This window comes from Macrotis lagotis, chromosome 7, assembly GCF_037893015.1.
Source record: "Macrotis lagotis isolate mMagLag1 chromosome 7, bilby.v1.9.chrom.fasta, whole genome shotgun sequence".
NCBI lineage: Eukaryota > Metazoa > Chordata > Mammalia > Peramelemorphia > Peramelidae > Macrotis > Macrotis lagotis.
The window spans coordinates 172,590,706-172,601,143 of NC_133664.1; the positions used below are offsets into that span (position 1 = coordinate 172,590,706).

Genomic DNA, 10,438 nt, shown 5'->3' on the forward strand with positions numbered 1-10,438 from the left:
TTAAATTAATTCTTCTGGATCTATTTTCAAGGTCAGTTGTTTTTCCAATGAGGTATTTCATATGTTCTTCTAATTTGGGGTTTTTTTTTTTGGAAGAGTTTTATTTCTTTCTGATTTCTTGCAAAGTCATCAGCTTCCTTTAGTTCCATTCTGCATTCGAAGTAGTTATTTTCTTCAGAGAGTTTTTTTTTTTTAATCTCCTTTTCCAGCTGGCCAATTCTGCTTTATAAGGCATTCTTCTCCTCATTTGCCTTTTGTTTTGCTTTTTCCATTAGGCCTAAACTGGTTTTTAACATATTATTTTCTTCAGTATTTTTTTTTGTGTATCTTTCACCAAGCTTTTGATTCAGTTTTCATAATTTTTCTGCACTGCTCTCATTTCTCCTCCCAATTGTTCCTCCACCTCCCTTAATTGCTTTTCAAAGTCTTTTTTGAGCACATCCATAGCTTGAGCCCATTTTCTATTTCTCTTGGAGGTTTTGGATATGGAAACTTCGATTTTGTCATCATCTGAGTATGTGTTTTGATCTTCCATGGGATTAAAGTAATTCTCTATAGTCAGATTCTTCTTTTTCTGTTGTTTACCCATTTCCTCAGCCCAAGACTAATTTACAGCACTTCCAAGGCTTTGGGGTTGGGGGGGGGGGGGTTTGGGACACCCCACTGGGACCTTTATTCCTCCAAAGTCTTATGCTCTCTAGCCTGTGCTTTGATATGTAGATCCCCCCCCCATGCCCCTCTGCCCTGGGGCTATATAAGGAGGGCTCCAACTTGGTTATTTAGTATAGAAGCCCAAACTGCAATATCTGAGTGTAGGCAAACAGCAGAATTCTACCCTAGGGAGAGCAGAGAAATCTTTGCAGACTTCCCTTACTGTCTCTGGGGGTGCAGGCTGCTTTCTCCAGATTCTTGCTGCAGATTCTGCGGTCGGTACAACTCACTCCACACTCACTCTGATGGAGTAGAGTTCTCTCACCATCCCTTCAAACTGTTGCAGGTGATCTCTGGGCTGGGCTGCTGCTGCTTTTTTTTTTTTCCAACCCCCAGTCCTGGTGAAACATACCTTTCCCATGGAACTTCTAAGTTACCTTGGACTGGGAAAATGTATCATTGTCTTTCTGGGGGGTTCTGTCCCTCTAAATTTTGGCTAGAGCCATCCTTTGTTTTTTTGGAGGTTGGGGGAAAGGAGTTCCCGAAAAATGCTGCCTTCATGCCACCATCTTGGTTCTGCCCCAAAATCTATCATTAAGTGGACAATATTGATACCAAATTTTCTTTCTTTCTTTTTTTTTTACTGTAATGTAGCTTGGTTTTATTTGTCCATAAATATTTCAAAAAAATTACAAAATGGAGAGAACACAGAAGTCACGATTTCTGGGTTTCTACTCTGTTTACACTGTGTTATCTCATGGCAAACTACTCATATGTACATTAAGCTTCCAGATATATATAAATGTAGCAAATCAGAGTGGACATTGCATATGAGGCTGGAAACAAGAGCTCGACCTTGACAACAATGAACAAGATACGTTCGAAACACACACACAAAAAAAACAAAAAACAAAACCTGAAACTTCAACTGGAAAGAAGGTGAATGAATCCCAAAGGAAACCATGTGTCTGGGTCACTGTAAAGGGGCATCCAACACACCAAGATGGCTCCCGGAGCCACTGTCAACAAAAGGTAGTTAATCCAGTTGATTTATTAGAATAAATCGTAGTGCGTCTCCTTGGGATGTTTGTGGAGTGGAGACTGACACACAATTAATAAAATGCTGAACTGAAAAAGGAAACTCACGTCAGCTTAAAAAAAAAGATTAAAAATCATCGAACTCTCTTTTCTTTGGGAGAATGGGAAATAGCAAGATGGGGGGGGGTGGGGGGGGAGAAAGTAGAATTAATTTAACAGTCACCATCTTAGATCCCAAAGGAAAACAAGACACATGAAATGAGGGATGGAAGAGGTGGCAGTCCAGTGTTCTTGTTCCTAATACCCCCTAGATTTTGAGGTGGACTTGCTCCATTAAAAATATAGGAGAAAATGTGCACACAATGGGTCAAGGCACTCTGATGTCATCATCAGAGTGCCTGAAGGCCCTGTCCCTGGCTGGCTGTTTCTGAATGACAAAGAGATGGCCAAGGAACGTCCTACCACTAAGCAGCTGTGGGTTAAGGCAGGCATGGAATGAGAGAAAAGGGAAAGCAAAAAACTCTTTCAACAGAAACAACCCATTAAAGCCCAACTGAAATCCAGGCTATAAACACATGGGTAGAAGGAAGCTGGAATGGCCCCTGATGCAGGTTTGAATCCAGAACTGGCATGGAGATAATACCTCTACCCAATAGAATCGCTGGTTTCTGTGTCAGAAGGTTGGCTTTTCTTCCTGCAGGCCACAGTGGCCTGAGCACTGGGCGTGTCATGTATTCCTTAAGATATCAAACTTTCAAAATTAAAGGATACAGTCTTTCTTGCTGTAAACAAACTACAAACAATTTTAAAGAATGTATAGAATTTGGATTTTTGGAATATTTTTGTTTGGAAGACTGTCTAATGTCAAACAAAATATGTAATTAAAAAACTACAACAATCTTCAAAAGAGTATTCAACAGCTTTGCCCAATTTGAGCCTGGATCATCATGAAGTTGCCTAATCTTCCCCTCTGCTTCTTCTAATTTGATTTAGTAATAATATCTGCAGAACTATACCTCCACTGTGATTTTAAGGAAAAAGTAAAGTAAAGTATAGATATGACCCAAATTATTTGGATGGATTTCTGGTAAAAATATACTCACAATTTATAGTGAAGAGCAGATAGTATGGCAGGTTAAGAAGAAATAGAAAAAGATCTAGAGAAGCTAGTAGATAAAGCAAAATTATTCTGCTCTAAGGATTTGCTAAATAAAATTCCTCTTCAATGATCTTAAACTCCTCATTTCTCTTTTTATATCTATTTAAATGTATTCTCCCCCTTAATTTCTCTAATTTTTCTTCTCTGCCTATAACATGCAAAGAATATTAAAATAATAAAACTAGGACAATTAAATGACAAAACATTTTTTAACTTTCGTCTTCATTTCTATGAAAACTATTTTCTTCAACAATGACACTACATTTGTACTCTAACATCCCACTCTCCAATGTGTTACACAAGAAAATAAAAATAGCATTAGAGAAAACAAAGTAGAAAAGTTAGCCCAGAACAAGGAAACCGTCTAATACTTGATTCTGAAGGCTTGGAGGCATTGAGTATGAATAAATCTAATACAAGACACCAAAATGACTGAAAAAATAACAATTGGCATTACCACTAGAAAAAAGCACCTACTTCTCCACTTCTACCTGGAGACTTTCTGAGACTAAACAACCAACATATGGAAGAGAAAGAAAAGAAATAAAAATCCTTACAGTATGTACTATATGTGTCATGTGCTTTACAAATATTTCATGTGACCTCACAACCTACTTGTGAGGTAGGTGAAATTATTCCATTTTAAAATTTCCATTTTACAGATGAGGAAACTGAAACAAACAAAGGTTAAATGACTTGCCCTGGGTTATGCAACTATAAAGTATCTGAAGCTATATTTGAACTCCAGGACTAGTGGTCTGGTCTGGGGCTGCCTTAATGGAAGATAACTTGCTAATATGGAGGGTATTCCTGATTTTTTAAAAAATGTGAAAAAGGAACAGATAGATTTTAAAAATGATACATCTTTAGTCACAAGGTACAGATAATACAACTATATTTATTGTTTATGAACTATTTAAAAAGGATCCAATTTATAGGGCAAAATGTATTATACATGCATATAAGATTTCCTGGTAGATAACAGATAATTCTATTTTCCAATCTATTAAACTGATACCAATGGACATCTGTCATGGTCATGAAAGATATCCAGTGAAGGGTTCAAGTGGAAGAGGACAAGAATTGATAAGCTCCTCTCAATGCTTTATAGAGATGACCTTGTGTTGATTGAATCAGATCCCAGAATGCTACAGAACAGAACCTCTTAAATGAGATTCAGTCACCCAAAAGTGTCTTAAACAATCCACACAGGAAAAAACAAGTTAAAAATTCCTATTGTTCAAAGTATCATTTCCAGTTGGATATCCCATAGACTATAAGTAAAAATACACTGAAATTTCCTGAAAGAATGTAACCCCATCTTTTTAACACCAACATTTCTTCTAGTACTGCCAAGTGGCTACAAAACCTGGAATATCACAAGTTTTTAAGAATCAAAAAATTAAATAACAAAAAAAAGCAATAGCGACATATATAATAGGCAACTATAGTATATTATTTATGATATCTAGAAAACAAGACATAATAAAAAAAAAAAAGGCACCCTAAGGGATGTGTGATTTGAAAAAGAGACAAATCCAGCTGAACAGTGCTAGTAAAGGATAATTAATGAATAGTCTGGGTTTGGCACTGATGAATAGATAAAGTTAAATGACAGAGTAGGAGTGTTTAATCTGCAGTCTATGAATTCGGGGGAGGGGGGTGTTAGTATATTGATAACTGTTTTAATAGAATTGCTTTCCTTTGTAATCCTATGTATTTTAGTCCATGCACTTAAAAATATTATTCTAAAAAAGTGATCTATAGGCTTCAGACTGTCAAAGCACAAAAAATGTTAAGAACCTAACAAACATCATGAATAGGTACATTAGTGAAGAATTAAATGAAAATGAGAAGTCAGCAAAGGGATCTGATCTACATTGTTAAAGGTAATATCTATAATGGCTATAATCATAAGATCACTAAAAAAAATGAAGAAATTTCAGAGGATTATTATATGGCACACAACAAATAATATTTATAAATGTTTTGTAATTGAAAGACACAATAGAAATTAACTATTAATTTATTAATAAAAAGATACCACAGAAGGTCTAACAAAAGCAAATGAAGAAAGAAAAGCTAGGAAAACTGGAAATAGCTAATAATTCACTTGGTTGGAATGCCTATATATATATTTATAACACTTAATATTTATCAAGTACCACTGTAAATCAAAGATGCCCATTATTCCCAGTTTCCCATTTGTTTTTTTCTATTTTTCTTCCCCTTTTGTCCATCCATACATACAACAGATCTAATTATCCTAAAACTTTACACTAATAAGGAGATGCCTGTGTAAAAATAACATTTTACTTCCTCCTTGTCTTTATAAAGATAATCCTCCAACCAAGCAAATATACTTTAATTAGAAAACTGATGATCACAGATAAAATAGAGGCAATATCTAAATGTAATTTATTTATTCAGTGCCATACCAATCAAACTACCACATAATAATTTTATAGAGCTAGAAAAAATAAATAATCAAAATCATCTAGAGGAACAAAAGATCAAGAAAACCAAAGGAATCTTTTTTTTAAAAAGCGATGGAAGGCAGCCTAGCAATAACAGATCTTAATCTATTTTATAAAGCAGTAATCTCCAAAACAAACTGGTATTGGATAAGAAAGAGAGCAGATGATCAATGGAGGAGACACATTTAGGTACATATTACACAGTAATAGAGCAGGTCTTGATCCTTGGGCAAGAGGGGTTGGAGGGGGTAGGGTGGAACCAGACCTTTCCCTGAGGATCCCTGGTATCCTGGTTCAGTGTTGGACTGTGAGAGAACACACAGAGGTACAAAAGATCCTTTTTTAGCCAAGTTTATTTGCTAATAGTTAGATCAAGAGTGAAGGGAGGCAGCACGAGTCAGGCTGAAAGTCTACTATAGGAGGCGGCTAGGTGATTCAGTGGACAGATCATCAGCCCTGGAGCCAGGAGTACCTGAGTTCAAATTCCGCCTCAGACACTTAATAATTACCTAGCTGTGTGGCCCCTTGGGCAAGCCACTTAACCCCATTGCCTAGCAAAAAAAAAAAAAATACATCTTCAGTTACGTAGGGAAAAATGGGAGGAATTCTTTCAGGGTTGCTTTTCTACAAGACATACAAAGTTTACCTTATCACAAGAACAAATGAATAGGAAGACATTTTCTCAAGCCTTTTGTTTAACCATGCAAAGAAAGATGGGAATTTTCCAATGTCTATATTTCCAAATCTTAAGGTTTCTCTCAGGTCTTAGCTCTAAAACCAAATTATAGTTTAATCCCATAAATTACCTATTGTTTTATAAATCCCAAAGAAGGGGCAGCGAGATGGCACAGTGGATAGAGCACCAGTCCTGGAGTCAGGCAGTCCTAAGTTCAAATCCGATATCAGACACTTAATAATAATTATTGCTTAACTGTGTGACCTTGGACAAGTCACTTAACCTTGTTGCCTTAAAGAAATAAAATTTTTAAAAGAAGGAAAAATTTTAAAAAATGATAAACTCCAAAAGATCTAACTTTTGGAGACAAACTCACTATTAGACAAAAAAATGCTGGTAAAATTGGAAGGCAGACTAAAGCATCTGACACATCTTATACCAAGATAAGCTCAAAATGCGATTTTTAGTGATAATAGTTACAGATTTAGGAGAATTAGGAAAACATGGGGAAAAATTACCTGGTAGACTTGGGGTTAGAAGAGCTCATAACCATACAAGAGTCAGAAAGAACAACAGAAAATTTAAAGGTTCTGCACAAATAAATCCAATATGGTCAAATTTAGAAGGACAGCAGGAAACGAGGAGAGAGTTACAAGGAGTTTCTGGTAAAGGTCTTATTTCTAAAATATCTAAAAGAACCATGCCAAATTTACAAAAATAAGAATCATTACCCAACTGATAAAGGTCAAAGACTATAAATAGACATTTTCAGAAGAAGAAATAAAAACAAGTAGTCACATTTTTTAAATCCTCTAAAACACTAATTTTAGAAATGTAAATTAAAACAACTCTGAAGTACTGACTCACACCCATCAGACAGGTTAACACATTAGAAAAGGAAAATAACAAAAACTGAAAGAGATGTGAGAAAACCGGGACACTAATGAACAGTTGGTAGAGTTGAGAACTGATCTAGAGAGCACTTTAGAACTCTATCCAAAAGACTCTAAAACTCTGCTTTACCAGGCAGTCTGGTGGCACCTTGGTTAAAGAGTCAAGCCTAGGATCTGAGTTCCAATGCGATCTCAGACACTTGACACTTACTAGCAGTATGACCCTAAGCTATTCATTAATCCTGATTGTCTCCCCAAACAAACAAAAACCAATTGTGTGCATTACTCTTTGATCCAGTAATACCACTACTCTATCTTAGACCTAGCAAAGTCCATTACTAGGATCCCAAGGAGACCAAAGAAAAGAAACTGGACTCATAAGCACAAAAAATATTTATAAGTTCCTTTTCTGGTGGCAAAGAATTGTAGAGGGATAGATATTCATCAATTGGGTAATGGTTGAATATGCTACAATATATTGTTGTGTTATGAAATATTATTGTGCTTTAACAAAAGACAAAGGAGATGGTGTCAGAAAAATCTGGAAAGACATATGAACTGATGCAAAGTAAACAAGAAGATTGTAAAAAGAAATCTTGAAATGTAAACAATAATGGAAATCCTGGAATGTTAATCAACCATGAAAGACTTAGCTTCCCTAATCAATACAATAGCCCAAGACAATTCCAAAAAACTCATGATGAAAAATGCTATTATCTTCAGAGAGAACTGACAAACTCTTGCTATTTTTCCTGTTTCTTATCTGATTATTAATAATTATTAATGCAATATATTAATGCAATAACAGAATTAGTGTCTATCTCTACAGGAGCAGTCTCAATCCTTACAGTCCTTATTTAGTCCTTACAGAGAGAAAAGGAATGTCTGAAAAAAAGTTTAGAGCCAAATGTGAAAGCCTCTAATTGCAGGTGGTTTGTATTTTATTCAAGTTATCAATAGAGAATCACTAAAATTTTTGAATGGGTGAGTGACAGGGTTAGAGCTTGGGTTTAAAAAAAATTATTTTGGTACCTATGTGGAAGATGGAGTGGAGAGAGGACCAAAAATTCTGTTGAAAGGTGGTAAATTATGGTCCCAACTAGAAAGATGCCCACATGACTAAAGAGGGTCAGCTGTGCAATTTGATTTGGGAACAGATGGGGGTTCATGTGTCGGGAGTTGACTGGGTCGACAAGAAAGAATATCAAGGCACAAAACAGGGATATCGGGTAGACCATCTGGTGAGTGAATCTGAATGAAACATCATGAAAGGGCATGGGAGGAAAGAGAATCCAAAAGGAAAGGTGAGTCAACAGTGTCAAAAGCAACAGATTGTGGAAGATGAAGAAATGAGGGTGACAAATACAGGTAGGGTTTTTTTTCTTTCTTCTGGCCTGGGAGTTTGGGAAAGAAGTTGTGATCTAGGGCTGCTAAGTAAATCAGAAGATAATTTCTCTCAACCCCACCTGAGTATCTACAATCAGAACTCTATTCCAAAAATCATTATAAATGTGGAAAAAGTCTGAGCTGGGAGTTGAGACATCCAGCTCTGGCCTTGGTACTAATTAGCTGTTTATTTAATAATGTGTATTTTTATAGCACTTTAAAATTTGTAAAGGATTTAATTGACCTTTTCTCCTTTGAGGTAGACAATACCCCTGTGAAGATGCTTTCCTATCTACAAAAGGAAGATGCTGAATCTTTCAACTCCAAAACCCTGTTTTAGGGTCTGAGGACCTTCTTTACTTTGTATTTTAATTCTGCTCCAATAAGAAAACAGCTGCTCCGAACCAGAAAAACACTGTACACTCTAACAGCAACATGGGAGTGATGATCAGCCCTGATGGACTCGATCATTCCATCAATGCAGCAATCAGGGACAATTTGGGGCCGTCTGCAATGGAGAATACCATCTGTATCCAGAGAAAGAATTATGGACTTTGAACAAAGACCAAAGACTATTACTGTCAAATTAGAAAAAAAAAGTGTTATATTATTATGAAATTTTACTATCTCATACTTTATTTTTCTTCCTTAAGGATATGATTTCTCTGTCATTACATTAAACTGAGATTAATGTATAACATGGAACCAATGTAAACACTAACAGAAGGCCGTCTGTGGGGGGAGGGGGGAGGGAAGCACGAATGGGGGAAAATTGTAAAATTCAAAATAAAAACTTTCTTTAAAAAAAAAGGGGGAGGTTGGCTAGGTGGCAGTGGATACAGAGTCAGAAGTACCTGAGTTCAAATCCGACCTCAGATACTTAATAGTTACCTAGCTGTGTGACCTTGGGCAAGCACTTAACCCCATTGCCTTGCCAAAAAAAAAAAAACTAAAAAACAAACAAACAGCAACAACAACAAAAAAAAAAGCAGGCGCTCCTGATGCACCAAGTACACCTGTGACCAAAAATTGTCCGCAAGTCTGGTTCAGGAAGAAGAGGGAAGGGACAGGAGAGAGAAAAAGCAGCTAAATTTTAAATTCGAATACATTACAAACATCTATAAAGCATTTCCTCCCTCGGGGGAGAGTTATTCGTAAAAAAAATTACATCTAGTTGAGTGACCTCGTCTGAAAGTTCATACTTCTCACACCTGGGACACCTTTTTTTTAAAAAGACACATTAAAACTCATTCCTCTCCCTCCCAACTCCTTACCCTTTAAACACAACTTCCTCGCATTGATTATCTGTAACATCCTATTATATCGAAGTGCAATTCGGGTCTCTGGAATGGACTTGCGCGTCCGCCCAGGGTCGAGTTCAAGTTCTGAGGCGCTCGCTCCTTAGCGGGCGATAAGGAAATGATATTTTTTATGATAATTAGAAAGATGAGTCCCAGCCTCAGTTTCCATGATTTTTTTTTATAATTAGAAAGATGAGTCCCAGCCTCAGTTTCCATGATTTTTTATGATAATAAGAAAGATGAGTCCCAGCCTCAGTTTCCCAACCTGTAAAAGAAGGGGCTGGCCCCGGCCTCCAGGGCCCCTTACAAGGCGAGTCCCCCCCCCCGCAGGGCGTCCCCCCGCCCGGCGGCGGCTCTCACCCCCAGCAGCTTCTTGTCCTCCACCAGGCGCCGCTTCCGGGAGATCTCCGACTTGAGGATGTCCATCTCCGGGACCCCCCGAAGACCCTCCAGCCAGCCCGGCCGGCAGCTAAGAAACGTTGTCAATAACCGTCACTTCCGGAGGAAGCGGCGGGGCGGGCTTGGGGGGAGGAGCTAAAACAGAGAGGGCCCCGGATCTCCGAGAGACGGCGGCCTCCGCCGGCAGCGCCTCCTGGTGGCAGCGGGAGGTATCACGCAGCGCTCTGTGAGAGATGGAGCAAAACCCGCTCATCCGAGCCGCGCCACAGTCAGGGACAGTTGGGGCGGGCTGGATGGAGAAGTCCATCTGTATCCGGAGAAAGGACTGTGGAGTTTGAACAAACACCAAGGATTTTTTCCTTTAATTTAGAAAAATAACTATTATCTTATTGTCTGACCTTGCTATCTCTTATACTTTATGTTTCTTCTTTAAGGATATGATTTCTCTCCCATCACAA

At 37.6% G+C, this 10,438-nt stretch overlaps 1 protein-coding gene across 4 annotated transcripts in view; it reads right to left on the reverse strand.

Annotated features, from left to right (window-relative positions):
* PRPF18 (pre-mRNA processing factor 18) overlaps positions 1 to 10,097 on the reverse strand; it is a 75,322-nt gene extending 65,225 nt beyond the window's left edge. For 2 of the 4 annotated variants that reach the window (XM_074194092.1, XM_074194091.1), the window contains exon 1: positions 9,942 to 10,097. In XM_074194092.1, the coding sequence (XP_074050193.1) occupies positions 9,942 to 10,007 (66 nt within the window). In that variant the 5' untranslated portion in view covers positions 10,008 to 10,097. The remainder of the gene's footprint in view (positions 1 to 9,941) is intronic. The other 2 variants (XM_074194089.1, XM_074194090.1) reach the window with 2 other exon arrangements.
* Between the last annotated feature and the right edge of the window lie 341 nt (positions 10,098 to 10,438).